Source organism: Canis lupus, chromosome 34 (assembly GCF_003254725.2).
Source record: "Canis lupus dingo isolate Sandy chromosome 34, ASM325472v2, whole genome shotgun sequence".
Lineage (NCBI taxonomy): Eukaryota > Metazoa > Chordata > Mammalia > Carnivora > Canidae > Canis > Canis lupus.
Genome location: NC_064276.1, coordinates 18,266,353 through 18,292,340, shown reverse-complemented (window position 1 = coordinate 18,292,340; position 25,988 = coordinate 18,266,353). Strand labels below are relative to the sequence as shown.

The following is a 25,988-nucleotide window of genomic DNA, read 5'->3' as shown; positions in this document are numbered from 1 at the left end:
ACTGGATTATCCAAAAGCAAAGCTGATACACATGTTCTGAAGAGAGATGTGTGTGTGTGTGTGTGTGTGTGTGTATGATTTATGTTTTTAGAAGACTCACAAAGATTAAATAAATCTTAAATTTTGTTTAGTGATCTATCTCATGAATTGCCCCCTTTACAAAAAAGAAAGAAAGAAAGAAAGAAAGAAAGAAAGAAAGAAAGAAAGAAAGAAAGAAAGAAACCAAAAAAGTGACTATATCAGAACTATCTCAGAAAGAATCAGGCCACTGTGGCCAGGGGCAGCAGAACTTTCACACAAGCTCTCCCACTGAAGCCACAGCCCTAGGAAAGTGAATAATATTAACATGACTCACCACAGGCTGTCGCAGCAGATTGTGGTGAGTGGTACCCTCACCCCCACCCCTTCCTTTCCTTCCTTCCTTCTCTGCCCATTAACAGAGCCAGCATGAAGATAAAGGAGTTCACCAAAATGTTTTGTTGCCCTTCTCAATTGGGAGGGATTTAGAGATGTCTCTGCCTGATTTCTAGCAGAAGCATAAAAGGAGACACCACAGCATAAAAGTTAAGGCCCAGGCTTGGAGTTGAACAGACTGGTTTGACTCCTGCTCTACCTCTCCCTACCTGACTGATATTGGGCAGGTTATTTTGACACTGGACCTCAGTTTCCTCATCTGTATAATCAAAAGAATGGTATTTGCTTTGTGGGGTTGTAACATTTAAGTGAGATCATAGATATAAGTTGCTTAGAAATGTTTCTCTTAAGAACCATTTCCAAAGTCAAGTTTAGGAAATTCCTCTAAACATTGTCATCATAATCGATAATGATGGACCTCTTGAAATTCCAGGTAAAAGGAGCTTCTCTTGACAACATTTATATCATTGGAGTAAGTCTAGGAGCCCACATAGCTGGGTTTGTTGGAAAGATGTACAATGGGCAGCTGGGGAGAATTACAGGTAAGGCTTCCTGTGAATGGGCACGGGTTAGTCGGCCTGGGCAGGGTGCATCTAGGGGAACATGATGCAGGCAATCCGAGTCCTTAGGTTCAAAGCCAGCTCTTCCAATTACTTAAACCCTCTGAGTGTGTGTCCTTTGGTGCAAAGGAGAGACCATGAAAATACTGACCTCAGGTTATTTGTTTTTTATTTATTTTTTAAAAAATATAAAATATTTATTTATCCAGGAGAGACACAGAGAGGCAGAGACATAGGCAGAGGGAGAAGCAGGCTCCTCATAGGAAGCCCAGTGCAGGACTCAATCCCAGGACCCTGGGATCATGCCCTGAGCCAAAGGCAGATGCTCAACCACTGAGCCACCTAGATGGTCCTCAGGTTATTATTTAATAAAATACATGCAAAGCATGTATAATTGTAAATTGTATCTGCCATAGAAAAGATTGATGGTAACTTTATTTCTCTTCTGGTTAGAAAACACAGCTATGGTCCTTGGGGATTTGATCTGTGCCCTTCAAACAGATAGCCATCTTCCTTTCATTTAATCTAAGTTAGCCTGAACCATATACCTAATACATTCCCATCCCCAGGCACAGCTGGAGTCTCATGATAGGAAAATGAGATGGGAATTTTGATAGTGGGTTTTACCCTCTGAATATGAGCTTTCAGGACAAAGCTGAATGAAAACTCAGAAACACAGCAGGTGAAACCGCAAACAAAGACTCCTTTGCTGGGTTCTCTCACCCGCTGTTCCAGTAACTTTCCACAGCCACAGAGGACAGGCTGAGGGAGCCTTTCTGTCTCAGGGATGAAGCCTTCTCCCCTGATTCGTGCCCTTCCCAGAATGCATCCTCACACAGAGCTATTTTGAATCTAGGGAATCTGGAAGGTAGAAGTGAACAGAGGAAGGAAAGATTCAAGTTAACTATGTTTGTGAGATAAACTTTTAGGGTCACAGTCTCTGAATGTGCTACTTGACTGGTAGCCAGGAGCAATCATTCTGTCCCCCTGCCTCCCCCCTCATTCGTGCGCACGCGTGCACACACATACACACACACGCAGACATCATTGGTGTCTCCTCTAGTCCCGATACTTGAGGTCACATTGTTTTGTTTTCCCTGGTACTTTTTTTTCACACTTTCACTCAAAAGGCCAAGGCCACCCTCATTTCATTTACTTGCTTTCCTAGGGATGCAGAGCTCTTTTTAAGTTTTTCACGTTATTATTTTTATGTTTGAGAATGCAACATGTCCTTTTTTTAAAAAGTTTCATTTCCCAGGGTCCCTTGAGTGGCTCAGTTGGTTAAGTGTCTGTCTTCAGCTCAGGTCATGATCTTGGGTCCTGGGATCCAGTCCCAAGTCTGGGTCCTTGCTCAGTAGGGAGTCTACTTCTCCCTCTGTCCCTCCCCCCAAGTGTGCTCTCTCTCTCTCTCTTTCTCTCTTTCTCTCTCTCTCAAATAAATAAATAAACAAATATTTTTTTTAAAAAGTTTCATTTCCCTATAGGATCAAAGGGCAGAAGGCTTGAATCTGCTTGTGCCCCTTATACAGATAAGGGAGCTCTTCTGGCAGGGGGACTTTCCCCCGTGTTGTGTTCAGAACCTCAACAGATCTCCCCATGACCACCCTCCCCACAAAAATCCTGATTTGTAGTGTTTGCTGATCTCCATGGTTTGAATACTCTCACCACTGCTGACTTCAAGCTATCAACCTGACATCACTAACCACGAAGTTTGGGAAGAGATGAGCAAAGTCTGCTGTCTAGTGCTGGCCCTGGAGGACTCCAGCCCACCATTGGGCCCATCCTATCTCACCCCCAGTTTTGTTCCCAGCAAACCTGTCCCCATCACTACTATGACTGTGAGTGCAGTATAACCCAAGCCAGCCTACCTTCCACTCTGGGCCCACGTGGTCCTACTCTGTGGCCGGGACACCGCTAATGGTCCACAGCTCAATTTTCTGGCTTCCTGACTTTCCCACGTTCTCCAGATTCTTCATCCCCTCTGATCCCCAAAGTTAATCTCGGCTGTCCCCCAGAGAAGCTTCAGGGGTGAAGCGTTTCCCTTTTCTGATTACCTCCCACTGCCTTTTCCGACTGGCCTCACTGGAGTGTGGAGTGGGAATTGGGCCTGTTGCCTAGGGACACAATTCACACCCAACCCAACTCCCCCGGATTAGATGCTTCTGCTTATTAATCAGGTAGGCCATAATGGCTGCTTCATTTCCTCCATTTCTCTTCTTACATCTGCTCTTCCTTTTGCTTTTTCTGTCTAGGTACATCGCCTGGTTTTATTTCTCATTAACTTCTTAATATTTGTGTTTTGTTTTGTTTCTTTAAATAGGCTCCCTGCCCAACATGGGGCTTGAACTCATGACCCTGAGATTAAGAGCCAGAGGCTCTACCAACTGAGCCAGCCAGGCACCCCCTATTTCTCATTAACTTCTTTAACACAAGATGGCGGCATGATCCACATAAGAGCATGAGTGGATTTTAAAATATTCCAAGTACCGACATCACTTGATAATACATTACAGTTGTTTCTCAAAAATTTTTTTAAAAGATTTTATTTATTCATGAGATCACGCCCTGGGCTGATGGCAGGTGCAAAACCGCTGAGCTACCCAGGCTGCCCCCTGTTTCTCAAACTTAAGGGTGTGTAAAAATCCCATGGGGTGCCGGTTACCATGCCATCTTGCTGAACCAGCACTCTGGGGTTGGGGCCCAGGTGTCTACTTTAAAGCAGAAGAGGTAGGTGGTCTGAACACCATACTTTGAGAAATGACCATAGGGCTGTGCTGCTGTCCCATATAGTAGCCACTGGCTACATGTAGCCACTGAGCACTTGAAATGTGCTCATGCAGACTGAGATGTTCTCAGTGCAAGATACATACCAGATTTCAAAGACTAAGTTAAAAAAAAAAGAAGAGGATATTAAAAAAATCTCAACTTTTTTATATTACATGTTGAAATGATCATCTGGATATGCTAGGCCAAATTGGATTAAATATAACGTATCATTAAAATTCATTCTCCTTATTTCTATTTACTTTTTAAATTGGCTTCTGGAAATTTTAAAATCAGATAAGTAGCTTACATTACACTTTTATTTATTGGATAGTCTTGCCTTGGAGAGTTCACAGTGAAGTTGGGGATGGGAATATGAGGCCCCTGAAGCCTCTCGCAAAATGTCAGGTATCAGTCCTGGAGTGAGGTCTTATGTTGGATATCTGTCTGGGGAGAGGACTAGGGCTTTCATCAAATTCTCAAATTGGTTAATGCTGTAATAAAAGGCAATGAGCACCATCTAGACGCTTTTCTGGTGATCTTTGGGGAATAAGAAAGAGCTCCATTTTCCCATTTTTGTTTCTACTCTATGATAACCTCAAAATCTTCTGGATTCAGATCCAGGAGCCCTTTTATAAGTCTTCTGAAGTAGCTATTAATTCTAACCTCCATTTTGCAGATTTAAAAAGCTGAGGTTCAGAGAAGGCAAGAGACTTGCCTAAGGTCACATAGCTGGTTGGTATTAGGTTTGGGGCCCCAAGTCACATCTAGCTGACTCCAGTAGCCTCTGTCCACACAAAACACATAGCTTTTTAGTGCACTTTAATTGTGATTTTTGGCTGACATTGTAAACTGATGATTTGCTATCAATTGTCACTAAGGTGATCATATATCCAAGCCTCCTATCCCAGTCTCCATTTGTGCCTCCTGTCTTGATATAATTACCAATAGCACCCTCAAAACTCTCAAAACTGCTCTGGTTTGAACGTTTATAGTAAGTGGATTTCTCTGCCATGGATGTAGAGGCTGCTACAAACTAGCATGCTCACTGTTCATTTTCTTTCTTTCTTTCTTTCTTTCTTTCTTTCTTTCTTTCTTTCTTTCTTTCTTTCTTTCTTTTCTTAGATCAAGAGTGCTGCTGTCTTATGGGGTGGGGTGGGGGGCTTCCTCAGCAAACTCTTTCTAAGGCTACAAGTTTCTCTTGCTGTGTTGAGAATGTACTGTGGACTTGGGTGTCTGGGTGTTGTTCCACCTCCACCCACGTCAGTTTTAGTAGAGAGCAGACTGAAGAAGAAGAAAAGCTGGAGGGGTGGGGAAGAGAAAGATAAGGAAGGGAGGCAGATAGAGACAAGCCTCAAGGAAGCAAGAGTGTTGGGGAGGAGAAATAGAAAGAGTGAGACTAGAACCAGGAAAGTCAGGCAAGAATGCGATCTCTTGGATTTTATATATAACACCAGGAGATGGAATATGCCATTTAAAATGACTTTCAGGGGCATGTGGGTGGCTCAGCTGGTTGGGTGTCTGCCTTCGGCTCGGGTCATGATCTCAGGTCTTGGGATCCAGTCCTGAGTTGGGTTCCCTGCTCTGCAGGGAGCCTGCTTCTTTTCTTCCTGCCTGCAGCTCTGCCTGCTTGTGTGTTCTCTGTCAGATTAAAATAAAATAAAATAAAATAATAAATAAAATAAAATAAAACAAAATGACTATCACAGACTAAAGACTTTGAGACATCCCTTGGAATCTTCTTCAATCCAGGTAGGTTTCTAGCAGGGCCTTTGGGAAGCTCTGGTGGTTTGTTGTTGCTGTTGTTTTAAAGTTTTTCGTTTGTAGTTACAACATCACTGGAGCTGCACTCTTGTTTTTCCAGCTGATGGTTAGGAACACCCAGCCAACATTGACCAAGGGCAAGAAATAAGCTCAGGCATTTACGGGGTGGGTTAGTTCTGCAGGAACTGACACCCACTTTATTTCCCTCGCTGATACCTGACCTGAGCAGTGAGTTTCATACTTTCCCACCGCGTGTGCCAAACCCAGTGCAACGAAACCAAGAGCTCAACAAAGAGAGAGGTCATTGCCATTGTGAGGCTGTGGCTCTGGTTAAGACACATGATCTCTCTGAACCTCAGTCCCTGCATCTGTAAAATGGGAATAACAGCTACCCTGCCTCCCAACAGGCTTGTGATGTGGATCATATGAGCTAGTATATACGAATAAAAATTAAAACTCTAAAGGAATTTGATTAATAACAAGATGGAAAGGTTGAGTGAGGTTCCTAGAACATTTAAAATGCAATAAGCATAAGTATAGCATCTGCTTTTTATATGTACCCTCAGGGGCTTTTTTCCTCAGGAACCAGTTTATCCCCATGCCCCAGTCCCCATATGTCTGTACGCTTCCTGGTGTTGAGCCCCACAAAAGATACAGCTCCTAATGGGGTCTGGATGCTGTTCTCAGAGGGCACTGCCAGGGTGACCATCTCATCTGTGGGAAAAGGCTATAGGGCTGTGGAAAGGAACCTGACAAAGCAGGATGGGAATGCAAGTGCTTGCCCACCTGAGAGTGCCCTGCAGCCTGTGTGCCATCCTTGTGGGGAAGGATCAAAAGCCCAGCTGCAAGTGACTCATGGCGTGGGGCTGCCCAGCCAACTCGGTTTTCTTTCCAGGTCTTGACCCTGCGGGCCCTTTATTCAATGGGAGACCTCCTGAGGACAGATTAGATCCTGGTGATGCACAGTTCGTTGACGTCATCCATTCTGACATTGACGGTAACATTCCTGTCCTTGTGGATCAGTGAGCACCCCCTCCCACACTCCTAAAGAGTCTCCCCCTGAGGGGATCATCATGCAGGGGTGGATCAGGTTCCTCCAGATTCTCTCTTTTCCTGTGGGGCAGGGTTCCAAATCCACAGAGATACTAAAGGGACACTGGTTTAATGTAGGCATCCAAGATGTCTTGCTAGAGTGGAGGTACTTTTCCCATCAACGTTTCTTAGTTTTAAGGTGATCATCTTGACCAGTCAAGGGCAGACTGATTTACACAGCATGTGAACAAATGTTTCCATATATGCAGCAGGGTTTGGTTGTATGATTTCTATTTTTGTTGGTTCTTTCTCATTCTTTTTTTTTTTAAGATTTTATTTATTAATTCATGAGAGACACAGAGAGAGTCAGAGACACAGGCAGAGGGAGAAGCAGGCTCCCTGTGGGGAGCCTGATGTGGGACTCGATCCCAGGAAGCTGGGATCATGATCTGAGCCAAAGTCAGATGGTCAACCACTGAGCCACCCAGGTACCCCATCTTTCCCATTATTTTCTTAAGCTAAAAGACATGCGCAAGTGTTGTGTGTCTATGTATAGAGCAATTCTGAGCTATCTATAGCTCTGCAGCTCTCTGTAGATCTTCCTGGCCATTTCTCTCTTTTATAGTGCTGATTTCATATCTGGGATGGGTACATGACATGGGGGTTGGGGTGATGTTAAAGATGGATCTTTATAACCCGATGTCTGGGATTAGAGCCTGGGGAGGGCTGAGGGGACAGAGCAGTCTTTAGTAACATACCTTCTTTGTGATACAACCACCTGAAAAACCCTTGATCAGGGGCACCTGAGTGGCTCAGTCTGTTACGCGTCTGACTCTTGATTTAAGGTCAGGTCATGATCTCAGGGTCAAGGGACAGAGCCCTGTGTCTGGCTCCATGCTCAGCACAGAGTCTGCTTGTCCTTCTCCCTCTGCTCCTCCCCCTGCTCATGCCCTGTCTCTAAAGAAATAAATAAAATCTTTTTTTTTTTTAGAAGAAATTGCCATCTTTGGCGGGGGGGGGGGGGAAGAAAAAAGAAAAAGAAAAACCCATGTTCACCTATTACAGGTTCTCTGGTGTGGTATTCAGCAATTGTCAGCCTTAGAGGAAATGTCTCTGTAAAATAGCTGCATTCTTACAAGGTAGTTTGCAAAGTATTACCTTCCTGAAGGGCATTACCTCAATGCCATTTTCATGCTTGATGGAATAGAGTAATTTATTTTTCATTCTTGGAGAGAGAGTGAATTTTGAGGACAGACAATAAGCTTTGCAGTCAGGCAGAGGGGACTCAGATCCCAGGTTTTGTCCTTTCTCGTAGTGTCATTTCATTCTGTAAGTCCTCTGAGTGTCTTCATCTCTAACTTACTTCATCTGAATTTACCAACGGCCACTTTGTGGACATTGTAAAAACTAGAAGAGAGGTATATAAAACACCTAGTACCATGCTCACATGCAGGTTCTCCATACATAATAGCCACTATTATTGCAATATATATGTACTGTATAAGTGTATGTGTACAAATAATCATTTAAATCAAGGATTTAACTGATTATTTTGTGGTTACAAGGTTAAAGAAAATAAGCAATTAGTAAATCAACCTACAATTTTTTTTGGTTCCCATTTTCTAGAAGAGTTTCCAATTTAAAAAATTTTGTCTCTTATAAAGTAAAAGTTTATTTTTTTCTTATTCATGAAAGACTGAAATGAATTCAATTACAGGCCCAGGAATCATTGGTACTTAGAGGCTTCTAGCCAAATATAAAGAAGAAACATCATTTTATCAGACTTGCTGTGAATGAGTGACCGAAACCCTTATATCTTGAGAAATATTGGAAATAAATTCCATTACCATCTTCATAGACTCCTAGTTGGAAATGCTGCATTCTAGTTAACTAGCTGGGTAACTTTGGGCAAAATATTTAAATAGATATAGCAATATGAAGAACAAAACCCCCGCCTATATCCTCTGGGCCAATGAGCTATGCAATGAGAAAATTCAAAAATAAAAGCATAGTCTATTTTCCTTTAGCACTGGGCTACAGGGAGCCTTTAGGAAACATAGACTTCTACCCAAATGGAGGACTGGATCAACCTGGTTGCCCCAAGACAATATTGGGAGGTAAGTGCAGAAACTTTATATATTGTATAGTAGTGATTTTAAAAGGCATATTTAAAAAATATGATATTATTCTATGTGTAACAGTTTTTAATAGAAAAATCACCTGAGAAGATACAGTATAAACATAAGTTACAAATTAAAAATTATTACTCAAATATACTACTTAAAAAAAAAAACACTGCAGCATTATTTACAATAGCTGAGAAATGGAAACAACCTAAGTATCCATCCATAGATGAATGGATAAAGAAGATGTGGTATATTTATACAATGGAATATTGCTCAGCCATAAAAAGGAATGAATCAAATCATTTGCCACAACATGGATGGATCTAGAGGGTATTATGTGAAGTGAAATTAGAGAAAGAAAAAAAACCATATGATTTCACTCATATGTGGATTTTAAGAAACAAAACAAATGAACAAAGTACAAAAGAGACAAACAGAAAAGAACCAGACTCTTAACTATAGAGAAGAAACAGAGGGTTGGTTACCAGAGGGGTGGTTGTGGGGGCATAGGTGAAGGAGATTAAGAATACATTTATCATGATGAGCACTGAGTAAGTGTAGAACTGATGAATCATTATATTGTACATCTGAAACCAATATAACACTGTATGCTAATTATACTTAACTTAAAGAATAAATAAAAAAACAAATAACCATAACCATATAATTAAAAGATATTATGAATTATTTCTCTTTCTTGCTTTCTTACAAAGGTGTGTCTTTGCTCTAGAAATTCCATATCTGGAGATTTCTTCCAGAGAAATAATGGAAAAGGTAGACAAAAATCGAAGTGCAAAGATATCTGACACAGTATTGTTTATGATAACTAAATTTTTAGAAATAGTCTAAATATCCAACATGGAAAATTGTTAAGTAACTATTGTACACTCACACAAAGAAATATAATTGTTAAAAAGTCATATTTTCAGATTAATGAAAATGCTTACAATGGGATATTAAGTGCAAAAGACACAAAACTATACAGTATGATCCCAATTTGTTTTTTAAATGTATATTCGTACATATGTAAGTAAGTATAGAAAAAAAGACTAAACATAAATGCTGCAAATAATCATTAGTGGTGAAGTCTGAATGTTGGACTTCTAGCTGGTTTTTGCATCATTTCCTATTGTTTTATATTTTCTAAATGAGCATGTATTATTTTATTATTTTATAATGAAAAAAACCTCATAAAACAAAAAACAGAGGGCAACATAAAAGTAATGTGTGGGTGGGCGGGGACAGAACAAAATAATCCATCCTTAAGTGCTCTGAATCTGTATTTCACAATTGCTAGAGAAAGTTAAATAATCATGGATATGATTCTAGAAAAAGATGATCTTGTTACAAAATGGTAGCTGTATGTGGCCCCACGGGAATTATGTGGTGTTTGAAAATGATCCAGATGAAATGGCATTAGTAGGGTCAACCAAATTGTACCATAAATTGTGTGTGTTCAAATCCTGTCCTGATAATGTGCTTTGCTTATAAAGGACATTCTCTGTATTGTTATCAATGTCATTGTTTCTGCAAATGGAAATTCCAGGAGCAATAAGTCAATATTGACCTGTCAGATTAAGTCCAGTCCAGCTTGGCCCCATGCCAACCCTTCTCTTCTCTCGGCCCCAGTTTATTTCTGTCCTTCACTGATCTCCTCTATGGACATAAGTGGACGCTGGGGGAAAAGGAAACATGGATCTGACACTCCAGCACTCAGTGCCTATCCAAACCACAGGCTCATAATCACTGTTTCCTACTCAGATATTCACCTCCTTTGTTTACCCATCTTTGGGACCCAACTCCCTTTTCTGAATGAATGACTTCATCATTGGACCCATCCACCTTCCAACAGTGTTGTGTGCTGCGGTGCTTCATCATGTCTAACCTTCCCGATGCCATCTCTGCACCTCGATGCCTTCCTCTCTCACCATGGCACCACCTCCCACCCACTAGGAATTAACTGGAGGCTTGCTTGTCACCTCTTCTTGACCATTTGCCACCACGCATTGTTCAATTCCTCTTATGTCACCCTTCACCCTGTAGCAGAAATGGAACCCCTACCATGGGGTTTCTCATAAATGCCCTGTGTACTCCCAGTACAGAACCCCTGGAGTTCTCTGCCAAGTCACCCACTTTAGCTTGAGAACATTCTGGAGCTGCCATGGAGCATTGTTAATTGAGTACTAGATCCAGGCAAACTTGCTAACCTTTCCATGGCTCTCAGTGATACCAGAGAATCCTTATGTTTATCTCTTCTGACTCCCTGTGATCACTCCTGATGCTTCTATTCCAAAAATCTCACTACCTATAAACCCTCACTTCTTAAAATTGGTCTAGATTTGCCTTTTTCACCTAGATTAAGATCTTACTGAGGGAGCCATTCTATCTATCCTCATCTTAGTTTACAAGATCAGTCTTCACATTCATGTTCCCTTCTGCCCCCAGGGTGGAAGCATCTCCCCTTCTTTTTCAAAGCTGTCACCTCTGCTTGTCCTCCTTGGGGATCTTCCTCTATCAATTACTCCTCAATGCCTTCTTTCTCTGATGTCTTTACTAGTTTAAACGTGCTTGCCTTCTGCTGAGAATCTCTGGGGAAAATCTACCATTGATTTTTCTCTTCCTTTTCACTGACAAAGGACATAGGTTGAGTCCTGTTTCTACCACATAATAGCTGTGTAACCTTGGTCAAGTCATTTAGGCTCTCTGAATCCCAGTGTCCTGCTGGGTAAGATGGGGGTAATCATGCCTATCTTCTTTTATCCTACCACATGCCGGCATGAATCCTGTTCTATGGGTTTTTATAAGGATTAAATGGAATAAAATACATTGAAGCTGTTAGCACAGTACCTGGCATATAGGACAGATGATGAATTGTGGGTGTATGGAATGTGATGTGCTATTGTTAAAGGCTACAACTGCTCTACTCTTTCATCATTCCTTTTACAATTAAGGATTGAAGTATTTTAAGTGTGACCACCAGAGGTCTGTGTACCTGTACCTTTCTTCTCTGAGAGAGAACTGTTCCATTACCGCATATCCCTGTGACTCCTACCGGGATTATAGGAACGGCAAGTGTGTCAACTGTGGCATACCACAAAAGGAGTCCTGTCCCCTTCTGGGTAAGTCCAACAAGCAGTTTCCCCCTCTGATGAACAAACAGTTTATTTTTGATAGAATCCCAGCACCATTTTACTATCTAAAAATGGGCCTGAGGGACACCTGGGTGGCTTAGTGGTTGAGCATCTGCCTTCGGTTCAGGGTTGATCCCAGGGTCCTGGGATCGAATCCAGCATTGGGCTCGTGCAGGGAGTCTGCTTCTCCCTCTGCCTCTCTCTGTGCCTCTCATGAATAAATAAATAAAATCTTAAAAATAAATAAATAAATAAACAAGCAAATAAAAATGCGCCTGAAAATTGCATCGTTAAAAAAATATTTACTTAGCCTTTTCTAGCCAATTTGTTCTGTGAAGCACTCTTGGCCTTCCTACTCATAAACAGTGTTAGGAAAGCCATTTGCATACAATTTCATCCAGAGGGCAGTGCAACCTTCCTGGACCCTCTAGCACAAAAAAGAAGGTCCCAAAAAAAGTTTCCAAGTCCACCAAGGGCATAGTCACTTTACATAGCCTGCTCTCGTGGGGACAGAAACATCCTCTTGATGCACATAACCTCTGATGGGGGAGGGTCACAGTGGGCTCAGGCTCTCCTGTCAAATGGCCCCGCAGAATGACCCCTTCCAACGAACTGTGTCTGGTAAATGCCCTCACACTGAATCCTGATTTTTTTTTTTTTAATTTAGAGAGAACGTGAGCAGGGAGAGGCACAGAGGGGAGAGGGAGAGAATCCACTGAGCACAGAGCTGGTCATGGGGCTTGACTTTATGACCCTGAGATCACGACCTGAACTGAAATCAAGAGTTGGAACCTTAACCAACGGAGTCATCCAGGTGCCCCTGAATCTTGGTTCTTTTTTTTCCCCCCTTTTTAAAAAAGATTTTATTTATTTATTTATTTGTGAGAGACACACAGAGAGAGGCAGAGACACAGGCAGAGGGAGAAGCAGGCTCCCTGGGGGGAGCCCACTGCAAGACTTGACTCCAGGACCCCAAAATCATAACCTGAGCCAAAGGCATACGTATGCTCAACCCGAGCCACCCAGGAGCTCTGAGCCCTGGTCCTTATGTGCACATACGGGATGGGGTGGGGGTAGCAGATACTGTGAAGGCTGCTTGGATATTTGCTAAGGGTTGGTAGAAGTATTCCAGATGGTGAGGACTTTGAAACTGGATGATCATGGGAATTTTCTCATTGTTCAAAGGGCAAGCCCACGTTTTCATAGGAAGCTCAGGTTCTGTGCAATTTAGGGGCATAATTGTAGTTCTTCAAGAAAGCACAATGCTTTGCAAGAATGCTGGCATTTTAGGTGTAAACCTGAATCTGTTTTAATCTATAAAATGAATGTATTACTGAAAAATGTCAGTGCTATTCTTAGCCTAACCAGGGTGTGAGAGAACTAGTGTGCCACTGAGAACCAGGGTGATACGTCAGTAAAAAGGGGGGAGAGCTACAGTGGAGTCATTTTGCAAGTCCCAGCTCTGAGAGATGGGGTAGCAAGCAAGGTATGGGAGATGCAGGGAAAGTATGGCCTGGTGGCCCTGTAGGTCCTCCCCATAGCAGGGGTGTAAGAGGGAGACTGTCTTGGTGGTGTGGGTGGTCAAACTCACTGTTCTCACTGCCTCCCCAGCTGCTTTTACATTTATGTAATACATGTTAGTTACCTTTTTCCAACTTGCTTTATAGGCTATTATGCTGATAATTGGAAAGAGTATTTAAAGCAGAGAAATCCTCCTATGACTAAAGCGTTCTTCGACACAGCTGAGGAGAAACCATACTGCAGTGAGTAGTGGATGTGGTTGTTTGCCTTTCAAACCCCCTCCCTTTTAAAAAATGGCTGAGTCTCAGCTTCCTGGCTACCTCTTGGTAAACGAAGGCCACGATGAAGTGTGGACTTTGGAGCTGGAAGACGTTGGTTGAATCCCGACTCTACCACACAGTAGCTATGTGACCTTGGTCAAGACATTTAACCTTTCTGAATCTCAGTGTCCTGCTAGGTAAAATAGGGATAATAATGCCTATCTTCTGGGTTATAAGGATTCAATCTCAACAAATCAAAATTGCTAGCTTTGCTGGATGGCTCTTTCTTTTTTTTTTTTTTAAGATTTTATTTTTTATTTATTTATTCATGACAGACACAGAGAGAGAGGCAGAGACATAGGCAGAGGGAGAAGCAGGCCCCATGCAGGGAGCCCGATGTGGGACTCAATCCTGGGACTCCAGGATCATGCCCTGAGCAAAAGGCAGACACCTAACCGCTGAGCCACCCAGGCATCCCGGTTCTTTTTTATTATTATTATTATTACAAAAAGATTTTAAGCAAACTACACCACACATGGGGCTTGAACTCAAGACCCTGAGGTCAAGAGTTGCATGCTCTACTGACTGAGCTATCCATGGAACCCCCTGGATAGCCATTCTAATCACTAAGATCTTCCAGAAAATGTGCTTGACTCCTCCAAAGACCCGAGGTTGTGGCTCAGTGAAATCAGGTATCAGCCACATCTATGGGTCAGTTCCAGCTCCAAAGCAACCATGATGATCTTCTAAAGACACTGAGAGCTTGGATATTCCAGATAGGGGCTAAGTGTAGCAACAGATGACTAGATGTCTTGGAAATCAAGTAGAAATTTTCCTGGGCATGTCTTGTAATCTTGTTCCCCTTTTCACTCTTCTTAGAAGCAACCCTAATAAAAGAGGCTGCAGATCAGTGGTTTCCCTCCCCCTTTGGAGCCATGTGTGACAGCCCAGGGTTTGCTGTCTACCCGGTTCAAGGGAGGCAAGTGCCCAAGTAATAATGGGCCATGAAATGGATACTCCAGGGCTGACCTTATTTCTGGAACCAACATCTCCCTGAGATTCCACTCCCTTCTCTGCAAGTCTGATCAAAGGATAGCAAATCAGGCTACCACTGTGAGAACCCATCTTCCCAAAGCATCATTGACCTTGGGAAGCAAAGAGTAGGGGGGAAGAATAATTTTCTGAACACATCATGCATTCTCATTTATTCAGTAGAAATATTCTGAATGCCTATAAGGTACTACTTCCAGGATTATAAAGAGGAATCCCTTCACAGTTATTGCTGTAGTATATTTTAACTTTATTTTTTTAACTGCATAAGACATTACTCAGGCAATATTTGTATAGATATGCCTATATATATATATATATATATATATATATATATATATATATACACACACACCACTTTTTTGATTATCACTTTTTTTCTTGCACTTTGTAAATATAGGTAAATGTGTTGACTATAATGACAGGAGAATACTAGAGCATAATAAAAATTCTAAGAGGGAAATCTGACTTAGTCTGAGGGTCAGTGAAGGTCTCGTGGAGGAAGGGACATTAAGCCAAAACCTGAAGGATGAGTTGTCAAAGGGGCAAAGTAAGAGTGTCCAAGTGGGAAGAAGGCTCAGGAGCAAGGGACAGTTTGGCAGTGCAGGTGATACGGCAGGACTGGGGAAGACATGAGGGAGGCTGGTGGACACGGCCCAGATTGTGGAAGACCTTGTCAGCTCTAGAGAGTCTCTTCGTGGACGCCTTGCTGGTTTATCGTACAAGGGCAGAGATTGCAATGAGCCAGTCATACTCAGCAGTAGGCCATGATACCTCAGTCAATAAGGTGGGAACACCAATCCAACTGTGGTGCTTGAACATGACAACTGGAGACCACTGAATTCTCCATCACCCAGGCCATATCTACCAAAAAGAATGGAAAGGAATATTAGAAAATTCTGCCCTGGATCTTTGCAGAGAAACTAGAGAGGAAGAGAACAAGAGACTCAAGTTATGAGGCAGGTTGGGTTTTTAGGAACTGACCTTTCAGTGGAGCCATTGAGAGTATCCTTCTCTCGTTGTGCTCTCTCCTTGTTTTGCAGTATATCATTACTTTGTGGACATTATAACTTGGAATAAGAACATAAGAAGAGGCTCCATTACAATCAAATTGAAAGATAAAGCTGGGAATATCACAGAATCCAAAATCAATCAGTAAGTTGGGCTGGGTTACTTTGCAGTTTGCTATTTCCCTTTTTGCTCAGAGAAATTAAATCCCAAATATACCTACTTTCTTATTTATAGATTTGTACTTGTTTTTGTTCTACAAAAGATATATGGGAGTGGTCACTTCTCGTGGTTCTTGATCTTCCTGGCTCTTTATAAAAAATATTGGTACAGGGATCTACTTCCTTTTCTTCTTTCCTCCCTCCCTCCCCTCTCCCTCTCCTGCTTCCTTCCTTTGTTTAAACACTTAATTACAAAAGTCATCCTTTCTTGCTATAAAGGATTTAAACAGTAAAGAAATATATAACATAAAATATGTAACATAAAAGTGCAAATACTTGCCCCATCCCAACAATCCCACACCTAAAGGCATCCACACCCACACGTTTCAATTTTTTGTGAGCTCTTAATATATACACACACACATATATATATGTATGTTTCTGCAACTCAGAAAATGTGATTTGCAATAGAAAATTGGAAACACCCTGAAAATCCAATGAAGGGGAAATGGTGAATTAAATATTCTCATATTATAAAATGTACTTATACATTAACTTATGAAACCTATTAAATTATAATGTGCAAAGTGAAAAATGCAGGATTTATCAAATGATGAAAAGTATAAAATTAGATCAACAATGCCAAAAAAATGAAAAAGCAATATGCCTAATATGTTAGATTGTCCCTTGGATGGTAGGAATAGGAGTGCTTTTTCCAGCCTCTCTTTACTTTCTCTTTTACTTTTATATGATATTGTGTTGTGCGTTTATTTATTTATTTATAACATATATATATGTTATAAATAAATAAATATATATAGTTAATTGGTTTCATCCATTAATTTTATAACCAGGAAAAAGGAGGAAAATAACACTTTAAGCAAAGAAATTTGAAGTTCATCTTGCTCATTTACTCATAAACATTTTGGGGGGCCCTCTTATCTACTAGGCACTTGGGTTGTCTGTTGGCTTCACTCATAGAGGACCAACTGGAATGTGATCTGAAACTGGCAGTCGCTTATGGGTTCACCATAGAGATGAATAGAGAAGGTGTGTATTGGTGGTCTGGAGGTGATTTTTTTCTTTAATGCATCCCCGGATCATAATAATAACAGCCTTTGTTTATTGAACTAGGCACATCACACACGCAGGCTCATGCAGTTTACACTAAAACCTTGTGAGGTGGTATTATCATCTGTATTTTATATATAAGGAAACGGAAGCTCAGAGAGGCCAAGTGATTGGCCAATACCACACTCCCTTCAATGCCAATGTCCCCAAACCCAGTGCGGCTGCAGTTTCAGGGAGGACACCGCTAGGGGGCGCATATTGACCAACCGGCGTCAGGCAGATTCTAGGGTGTCATCTTCAGTAAGGAAGCTGGGCAGGGACCTCACCTGGACATTCCAAGAAATAGCAGGGGAAATCGTGCAGGTCTGTAACAAAAAAGTGCTCACCTACAAAATTTGTTTTTTTTTATGCCAATAACTGCTTACATGTTGGCTTTACATGTCTTAGAAATTTAATTTTATGTAGTGAATTTCTCCCAACTAGGACTTTCTGTGAAGGGCTTTTTTTTTTTTTTAAGATTTATTTATTTATTCATGAGAGACACAGACAGAGAGAGAGGCAGAGACAGAAGCAGAGGGAGAAGCAGACATTTTGCAGGGAGCCCAATGTGGGGCTCAATCCCAGATCCTGGGATCACCTCCTGAGCTGAAGGCAGGTGCCCAACCGATGAGCCACCCAGGCATCCCTGTGAAGGAGTTTTTTCTTGATTAAGATAGAGACCTTAACATTTCTATTTTATTCATGTTTAGTCATTCTTAGTTGAGTAATGATTGTGAAAACATCATCACCAATCAGAGAGGATATAGGAAAAAAGGAAATGGTCCTTCTATTACGTGGGGAGATTATGTCTACTTTTCTCTTCTGCAAGGTAAACTTTTAGCTTTTAGTATTTTAGTATTTAGTAGTTTTACAATTCAAGGAAAGGAAAATAGTATCAGAGAATGTGCCCTGAGTTTATTCAGTCTTACCAGGCTATGGTGCGAATGGAGTCACATCTAGGATATGCCTGGTGTATTCATGTCTTGGATGTATTTCTTTTTCAATTTTAAACCTTTTATAAAAATTAAGATATAATTCACATACCATAACATTTACCCCTTTTAAAGTTTATATTTCACTGGTTTTTAGTATATTCACAAAATGTACAAACATCACTACCATGTAATTCCAGAACACTTTTATCATCTCAAAAAGAAACCCCATACCTATTAGTACTTTCTCATTCCTGCTTCCTCCCCAGCTCCTGTCTACCACTAGTCTACTTTTTGTCCCTATAGATTTACACATTCTGGGCATGCCATATAAATGAAATCATACGATATGTGGCCTTTTTGTGTCTGGCTTTTTTGGCTGAGCATAATATTTTCAAGATACAATAGCATGTATCAGTGGCCAAATAATATTCCATGGTATGAATGTACTGCATTTTACTTTGATCCACTGACCTCTGGGTTATGGGCCCAGCTTGCTTCCACTGTGCCACTCTGTTCACACATACCACATTTTATTTATCCTTTTGTCAGCTGATGGACATTTGGGTTGTTTCCACTTTTTTGGCTATTATGAATAATGCTGCTACATACACATAATGAACATAGGTGTATGAGTTTCTGTGTAGACATATATTTTCATCTCTCTCGGGTATATACCTAGCAGTGGAACTGCTGGGTAATATGATAGCTATGTATTTCACATTTTCAGGAAATGCCAAACTGCTTTCCAAAGCAGCTGCAACATTTTACATTCCCCACCAGCCATGTGTAAGAATTCTAATTTCTCCACATCCTTGCCAACACTGTTATTATCTGTCTTAAAATTTTAAAATTGTGATTAAAAAAGACAAAACATAAAATTTACCATCTTAATCATTTCTGAGTTTAGTAGTGTTACATATATTCACATTGTTGTGAAACATCTCCAGAACTTTTTCATCTTGCAAAATTGAAACTCAATACTGGTTAAATAATAACTCCCTTCTCCCTCTCCCCCTAGTCCCTAGCAAGCATCATTCTACTATTTCTATGAATTTGACTACTTTAGATACCTCATATAAGTGGACTCACACAATATTCATCTTTTTGTGGATGGCTTATTTCACCTACCATAATATTAAGGTTCATTCATGTTATAACACATGACAGGATTTCTCTTGTCTTGTAAACCCTGAATAATATTCCTTTGTGTACATGTATCCTATTTTGTATATATACCACAGACATGTCTGTCTTTTTTTAAAGATTTTATTTATTTGTTAATGAGACACACACAGAGAGAAAGAGGCAGAGACACAGGCAGAGAGAGAAGCAGGCACGGTGTGGGACTCGATCCCAGGACCCCAGGATCACGCCCTGAGCCAAAGGCAGTTGCTCAACCACTGATCCACCCAGGCGTCCCCATGTCTGCTTTATTGTAGCCATTCTAGTGGGCATTATGTTATATCTTATTATGGCTTTGATTTGCAATTCCCTAATGATGAACAACTTTGAGTGTCTCTCATGTGCTTACTGGCCAATTGTATGGTTTTTTTTTTTTTTTTTTTTTTTTTTTTTTTTGAGAAATGTCTATTCAGGACATTTACTCACTTTTTCTCTTTTCAACAGACTTAATTTTTTAGAGCAGTTTTAGATTCCCAAAACTGAGCAGGAAGTGCAGAGATTTCCCATATACCCTCTTGGCCACATACACACAGCCTCCCCAAGTATCAAATCTGATAATAGAGTGGTACACCTGTAACAACAGAAACATCTACCCTGATATATTATTACCCAGAGTCCATGGTTTACATTAGGGTTCACTGTTGGTGGTGTACATTCTATAGGTTTTGACAAACATATTAGAACATATATCTACCATTATAGGATCATGGAGTAGATCCTATAATCCTAAAAGTCCTCTGTGCTCTGCCTATCATATCCATCTCTTCCTTCTAACTATTAGCAACTATTGGTCTTTTTACTGTCTCCAGAGTTTTGCCTTTTTCAGAATGTCATGTAGCTGAATCCTACAGTATGTAACCTTTCCAAAGTGGCTTCTTTCACTTAGTAATAGGATTTAAGTTTTCTTCATGTTTTTTCATAGCTTGCTAGCTCATATCCTTTTGGCACTGAATAGTATTCCATTGTCTGGATGTACTACAGTTTATTTACCCATTCTTCTACTAAAGGACATCTTGGCTACATCCAAATCTTGATAATTTTGAATAAAGCTGCTATAAACATCTGGGTACCGGTTTTTGTGTGCCTCTTACTTTAAAATTGGATTATTACCTTTTTATTGTTGAATTGCAAGAGTTCTTTATTTACTCTGGACACAAGTCCTTTATAATTTTAGGTCTCACATTTGGTCTTTGATCCATTTTGAGTTCGTTTTTGCATATAGAATAAGGTAGAAGGTCCTACTTTATTCCTTTGCCTGTGGACACCCAGTTATCACAGCACCATTTATTGAAAAACCTATTCTTTCTCTGTGAATGTCTTGACACCCTTGCCTAAATCAATAGACAGTAAACGGAAGGTTTTATTTCTGGACTCTCAATTCTCTTCCATTGATGTATATATCTATCCTAATACAAATACCACATTGTCATGTAGCTTACTGTAGCACTACTGAAGCTTTCCAACAAATTTTGCAATCAGGAAGTGTGAATTCCCTAGCTTTGGTCTTTTTCTTTTCTTTTTTTAGAGACAGCACAGACATGTTGGGTGAAGGGGGTGGGCAGAGGGAGAGGGAGAATCCAAAGCAGGCTCCACTCTAGGTGTGGACCCAAATGTGGGTCTTGATCTCAAGACCCTGAGATCATGACTTGAGCTGAAATCAAGAGTGGGATGCTTAAGTAGCTGAGACACCCAGGCACCCCAAGTTTGGTCTTTTTCAAAGTTTTTTGACTATTCTGGGTCTCTTTAATTTCCACGTGGATTTTAAATTAGCTTGTCAGTTTCTGGAAGAAAAAGAAAGGCAGCTAGGATTTTGATAGAGATTGTTTCTGCCCCCTGAGGTTGTAGGAGGGTTGTGTACTTAGAATTTATTTTTAGTTCACCCCTCACCAGAGTTTCCCATTCAATTCTCCTCCTCCAGTGGCTTTGTTTTGTGTTCTACTGCAGTGCAAGACCATAAAAAAGAAAACTTGTTACTAACTTCCAAAAAAGGCCAACAAAAGGTGATGTGATGTCAGTATTTCTGCCTTCACATATTTTTGAGGTTTCTCAGTGTTCTTTGCTTTCCAGTGCAATTTAAAAGGTTTTTAGTTTTGTTTTTGTTTTAATTGTATCCATTATTAGGAATTGTTTGCAGGGTGGTTAGTGCACCATATTAACAGAAACAAACATCTGGCTCCTATTATTGGTCAAAGCCCATAGTTCATTGGCTCTCACTCCATTTTTTCTTTTAAGAACCCATTACTCGGTTAATGCCTCCCCCAGTATTTCCAGACATCCCTCCAGGTGGAAGAGGGGGTTCCAACCTGTACTTGTAGACAGGCTTTACCAGCTCCAGGGGGGCTTTTCCCTCTCCTGCCTTCCATCTACCCCCACTGGGTTTTGCCAACCGCAGGCGGCATCACTTTCCTGGAATCTCTGAATGCTCGTGTTCCCACAGCTGCTCTTGGAGAGGGATCCAACTCAGGATCATTGGTTGTATCTGGTTATCCTCTTTCTTTAGTCTTCACTTGAACCTTCTTCCATCTTTCCTTGACTTTTTTGACTTTGACACTATCGGTCAGTTATTTTCAGCATGTCTTCAGTTTGGGTTTGTCTGATGCTTCCTCATGATTACATTCAGATCATAAATCTCTGGCAAGAACAGCACAGAAGTGATGTTATGTTTGGTCCAGTGTGCCCTATCAGGAGGCCCACAACTTTGATTTATTTCATTAAAGTGGACTGGTTCATTAAGGTGTTTCTGCCAAGTTTCTTCACTATCAAGTTACTGTTTTTCCTTTGTATTAAGAAGTATACTGCGGGGAGGTACTTTGAGACCATGCAAATGTTCCATTACTCCTCAAACTTTTACCCACTAGTTGTGATGTAGTTGTAGTTGAATTGTTACTATGATGATTGTCAAATGGTGATTTTTCTAATTCATCATTTAGGGAAAGCATTTTTCTTCTCCCCATTTATTTATCTATGTATCTGGTTGTATCAATATGGACCCATGGACTTTTATTTTGTTAATGGGGACTCGCAGTCAGTTACTACCATTATTTATTTTGATATTTAAATTGTCTCAAATCTGGTCAGTGAAATCTCTTCAAACTGGGTCTGTGCCCTTTTTTTAAATGCATTTTTTATCGTGATGAAAACACATAATGTAAAATTTATTATCTTCATCATCTATAAGTATACAGCTTAGTAGTGTTAAGAGTATTCACATTAGGGACACCTGGGTGGCTCAGCGGTTGAGTGTGTCTGCCTTTGGCTCGGGGCATGATTCTAGGCCTGGGATCAAGTCCCACATCGGGCTTCCTGCATGGAGCCTGTTTCTCCCTCTGCCTATGTGTCTGCCTCTCTTTGTCTCTCATGAATAAATAAATGAAATCTTAAAAAAAAAAAGAATATTCACATTATTGTAAAATAAATCTCCAGAACCCTTTCATCTTGCAAACTGAAACTCTATACCCATTGATCAATGACTCCCTTTTCCTTCTCCCTCCAGCCTCTGATAACTACCTTTCTACTTTGTTTCTATGAATTTTTTAAAAAGATTTATTTATTTATTTATTTGACAGAGAGAGAGAGAGAGAGAGAGCACAAGCAGGGGGAGCAGCAGAGGGAGAGGGAGAAGCAGGCTCCCTACTGAATAGGGAGCCCCATGCAGGACTCGATACCAGAACCCCAGGATCATGACCTGAGTGAAGGCAGACGCCCAACCGACTGAGCCACCCAGGCGCCCCATGTTTCTATGAATTTGATTACTTTAGATAACTTAAAATGGAGTCAAACAATATTTATCTTTTTGTGATTGGCTTATTTCATTTAGCATGATGTCCTCAAGGTTTATCCATGTTGTACCATATGACAAAATTTCCTTCCTTTTTATGGCTGAATAATATTCCATTGTATGTATATATCACATGTTATTTATCCATTCATCCATTGATGGGCATTTGGGTTGCTTCTACTTCTGACTCTTGTGAATGATGATGATATGAACATGGGTGTGCAAAAGTATCTTTCTGAGACCTTGCTTTCAATTCTTTTGCATATATACCCAGAAGTAGAATTGCCAGATCATAAAGCAATTCTATTTTTAATTCTTTGAAGAGACCTCAGACCATTTGCCATTGTGGTTGTATGACTTTACATTCCTAGCAACAATGTACAAGGGTTCCAATTTCTCCATATCCTTGTGAACACTTCTTATTTTCAGTTTTTAAAAAAATTTTTGCCATCCTGATGAATGTGAAGTGATTCTATATTCTTTTGAACATCTCCACCATTCTTTGAGCAGTTCCTCACTTTTTTTTTTTTTTTTAGTTCCTCACTTTTTGACACACAAGTTGTTGTGGAATCACTTTGTACCTTCTCTGACTTAGCCCTGGAATCAGCCATTTCTCTTGGAAGCCCTCATTCCTTTTACTTTTTTTTTTTTTTTTTGAGATTTATTTTTTTGAGAGAGAGAGAGAGCAAGAGCAAGAGAGAGCACAAGCTGGGAGGAGAGGGAGAAGCAGGCTCCATCCTGAGTAGGGAGCCCAACGCAGAGCTTGATCCTAGGACCCTAGTTCATGACCTGAGCTGAATGCAGAAGCTTAACCGACTGAGCCACCCAGGTGCCCCAACCCCCATTCCTTTTAGTGAGGATCATATTTAAAAACTAAAATCTGGGTAACTTTCAAACTTGTGACACGTTTGCTCTCCACAGGACTTACACATGATTCTAGTGAGGCTGAGGTGACACACACCCTCTCATCCCCATTCCCACCACAAAATTAAGGATTCAGTTCTAGAGCAAGCCACCCATCTCTGAGCCCAGGGCGGTCTCCATGGTCTACATCCCCAGTTTCCCAGAGGGACATTGACCTACTGAGCCTCCCCAGTGGACATACTTTAGGCTCAATGTGAAATTCCAACTGTAGGAAACATGACATTGTAGGAAAAAGTATTGGAACCTGGGACTTAGCTATCTTATTTGAAAGGCAGGACTAAAAAAATATATGCTTAAGCAAAACTTCAAATTAGTAGCTAATCGGGCTAAAAATATGCATACACACCTAGCAATGCAATTTAATGGACTGTTTGAACTCAGGACTGAATTTGAATCCCTGCAGTGATGCAGATAAGCCCTGTGACCTGGCTGAGTTTAAGCTCCAGAAGCATGTTTCCTTGTCTATAAGGTGAAGACAATATAATACTCATCTTGAAGAATTTTTCGGGGCAATGGAGACATGCGTCAAGAGATGAGGATGATATCTAGTGTATATAGTAGCGGGCATACTTCTCTTGTGCCACAGTATTTCATCACTCTTGAGGCCAGAAGCTTCTCTTATGCAGTCTTTGGGAATACAGCAGAACTTTGGGGTCAAGCGGCTACCTTCTTAAGAGTGATTTGTAGGCTTCAAAATGATTTCATTAGCAATCTAGATCCACTTAACAATATTAATTCTTCCTTCTAGTGAACCTGCAATATTTCAGAAATACCACCAAGTGAGTCTGCTTGCAAGATTTAATCAAGACTTGGATAAAGTGTCAACTATTTCCTTGGTGTTCTCTACAGGATCTGTAATAGGCCCCAAATACAAGCTCAGGGTTCTTCGCATGAAGTTAAGGTCACTTGCCCATCCAGAGAGGTGAGCCATGGGCAGGGTTTGACAAGCCCTTGTTTTCCAAAGATGTTATTGGGTTTCTGTCTAATCTGTTTGGTCTGATTTTTTTTTAAGATTTTATTTATTTATTCATAAGAGACACAGAGAGAGAGAGAGAGGCAGGGACACAGGCAGAGGGAGAAGCAGGCTCCATGCAGGGAGCCCGACATGGGACTTGATCCTGGGTCTCCAGGATCACGCCCTGGGCTGAAGATGGTGTTAAACCGCTGAGCCACCGCGGCTGTCCTGGTCTGATGTTTTAATGGGATCTTCATCAATTTAGAAGATGAGGGGTTTTCCAAAAATAGACTTGATAAAAATGAGTAGCCCCATAATTGAAGAAAATTATACTGGTAGGCACTTAAAGATAAATAATCCAAATAATCCAAAGAAATAATGTTATATGATTATAGTTATAGAATTCTTCCCTAACTACTCCACCCACACTGCTTACAAATTTTTTGTTCTTGTTGTAGAAAAAAGCCTTGTATAATCTGGCAAACACAGAGCCTACTGTAAAAAAAGGTACAGAATAATTGGAATATTTATTCCACTACACAGTAGGGAAGTACTATCTTGATGTTGAATTTGACAACTGTACCGAGAATGTCCTTGTTCTTAGGAAATACACATTGAAGTATTAAGGGGTAAACAACCTATTCTCAATTGGTTCAGAAAAAATAAGCAACAGTGTGTGGGGGGGTATGGAGGGGCAAAGTCAAAGAGGGGAGAAAGAGCAAAGCTGTGGTGGCAGGTCACTGTGACTAATGCCACTCCAACATATAGTCCTAACATCCAATCTATGGACAAGACAGGGGTAGACAAGGCTGTGAGCAGTCAGTGCTTTATGCTTATGAATTCCTTTCTCCTGAAAGTTTGGGGTACCCTAAAACATTTAAGAATACAAGTTTCTTCCAAGAGGACAGTCATTACATCTTAAAACCATGGAAGTAAAAAAAAAAAAAAAAAAAAAAAAAAAAAAAAAAAAAATAAAACCATGGAAGTTTTTAATACTTGTTTTTCTTGATTATCAAAGGTATATAGATTGATTTTTATAAAATCTGGAAAGTACGAAGGTGTTAAGAAGCCAAAAAATATCACCCACGATGACATTATTCAGAGGCAACAATTGTTAATAGTTTGGACTTTCTTTCTTTCAAGATTTTATTAATTTATTTGAGAGACAGAACACAAGAGGGGGGTGGGGCAGAGGGAGAGGGAGAAACAGACTCCCCGCCAAGCAGGGAGCCCAATGTGGGGCTCGATCCCATGACCCGAGCCCAAAGCAGATGCTTAACCAACCAAGCCACCCAGGGGCCCTGGATTCTTTCT

General features: G+C 40.7%; 2 protein-coding genes across 5 annotated transcripts in view; one reads left to right on the top strand and one right to left on the bottom strand.

The window, feature by feature from the left end:
* Positions 1–25,988, bottom strand: part of MAP3K13 (mitogen-activated protein kinase kinase kinase 13) — a 430,364-nt gene that overhangs the window by 213,380 nt on the left and 190,996 nt on the right. The gene's annotated exons all lie outside the window — the stretch shown is intronic.
* The window catches only part of LIPH (lipase H), a 51,029-nt gene that overhangs the window by 20,472 nt on the left and 4,569 nt on the right, over positions 1–25,988 (top strand). The window contains exons 3-10 of one of the 4 annotated variants that reach the window (XM_025451181.3): positions 848–956; positions 6,397–6,498; positions 8,561–8,650; positions 11,611–11,778; positions 13,458–13,553; positions 15,665–15,776; positions 16,740–16,840; positions 24,468–24,641. In XM_025451181.3, the coding sequence (XP_025306966.1) occupies positions 848–956; positions 6,397–6,498; positions 8,561–8,650; positions 11,611–11,778; positions 13,458–13,553; positions 15,665–15,776; positions 16,740–16,840; positions 24,468–24,502 (813 nt within the window). In that variant the 3' untranslated portion in view covers positions 24,503–24,641. Of the gene's footprint in view, positions 1–847; positions 957–6,396; positions 6,499–8,560; positions 8,651–11,610; positions 11,779–13,457; positions 13,554–15,664; positions 15,777–16,739; positions 16,841–24,467; positions 24,642–25,988 lie in introns of those variants that run through there. The other 3 variants (XM_025451182.3, XM_025451179.3, XM_025451180.3) reach the window with 3 other exon arrangements.